The sequence below is a fragment of the Haplochromis burtoni genome, unplaced genomic scaffold (assembly GCF_018398535.1).
Source record: "Haplochromis burtoni strain Fernald_Lab_line unplaced genomic scaffold, NCSU_Asbu1 Contig_15, whole genome shotgun sequence".
Classification (NCBI taxonomy): Eukaryota; Metazoa; Chordata; class Actinopteri; order Cichliformes; family Cichlidae; genus Haplochromis; species Haplochromis burtoni.
Window position 1 is genome coordinate 2,039,074 of NW_024582376.1, and position 986 is coordinate 2,040,059.

At 39.4% G+C, this 986-nt stretch overlaps 1 protein-coding gene across 12 annotated transcripts in view; it reads right to left on the reverse strand.

Annotated features, from left to right (window-relative positions):
- The window catches only part of mcamb (melanoma cell adhesion molecule b), a 47,873-nt gene that overhangs the window by 9,658 nt on the left and 37,229 nt on the right, over positions 1 to 986 (reverse strand). For 4 of the 12 annotated variants that reach the window (XM_014330294.2, XM_014330277.2, XM_005915857.3 and 1 more), the window contains one exon: positions 183 to 251. The exons of 6 other annotated variants lie outside the window; for them this stretch is intronic. In XM_014330294.2, coding sequence (XP_014185780.1) covers positions 183 to 251 — 69 coding nt within the window. Of the gene's footprint in view, positions 1 to 7; positions 252 to 986 lie in introns of all 12 variants that reach the window. 2 more of the 12 variants (XM_042218106.1, XM_042218105.1) reach the window with 2 other exon arrangements.

Consider the following 986-nt stretch of genomic DNA (forward strand, 5'->3'; position numbering starts at 1 on the left):
CAGCAGCCTAAATCTATTGCAGCATGAATAAGGGATGTCTCAGGGTTCACCGGATGCAGCCATAACTATAAGCTTTATTAAAAATAAATGTTTGAAGCCTCGTCTTAAAATGAAATAGAGCCTCATAGCGGATTTGAGTTCCATGTTAAAAATCAGGCACAGCAGAATGACTGTGATCTTACCGGTGTCATTGATAAAGGTAATGTTTGTTGATGGTATGGTAGTATTGGCAGTTGATGTGTTGTATAAAACTGAAAGCAGGTAGAGAGGAGGCGACTTCTGTTATCACACAGGGGTGCACATTAAACAGTGGGTTAACAGTGACAACAGGAAACAACACAGAGTGAAATACAATCACTGACAACATGTTAGAGCGTTGTTTTAACTCAGCCACATAGGAGCATGCCAAAGCATCTCCATCTGACTTCAGTCTGGACTTTAAGTAGTCCGATCCTAAAGCTTCCCCGTGTGAGTCATTCAGAGGTGGACTTGCTGATGTGCTCTGGATCATGGTCCTGCTGTATAACCCAGTTGCTCTTAAAAACTGCATGTTGTTCTTACTATTTTTGTCTAACATTAAAATTTGTTCGGTGATTTGAAACATTTGATAAAAAATATACTTAAAAATAAATCTAGAAGGACAAAATACAGTTTCAGATCAGTGTACACAGACATATTCAGTTCAATTTTAACAACAATACTATACAAAAAAAATGCCAGTGATCAGATTCTCCATGAATAAACACTTGGCAACAGTGACATGTGGCAGTACCAGGCTCAGGGAAAGGCAGCCGGTGGGAGGGAAAAAGAGAAAAAAGGGGAGAACAAAACACAAACTACAGAAAAGAGTTGACAAACATTAATAACATGCAGCAGTGACAGATAAAGACACGGGGAAGGATAAAAGGGGATTGAAGAAAAAATGTTCAGCGCATTGTGGAAGGTCTATCAGCAGCCTAAATCTATTGCAGCATGAATAAGGGATG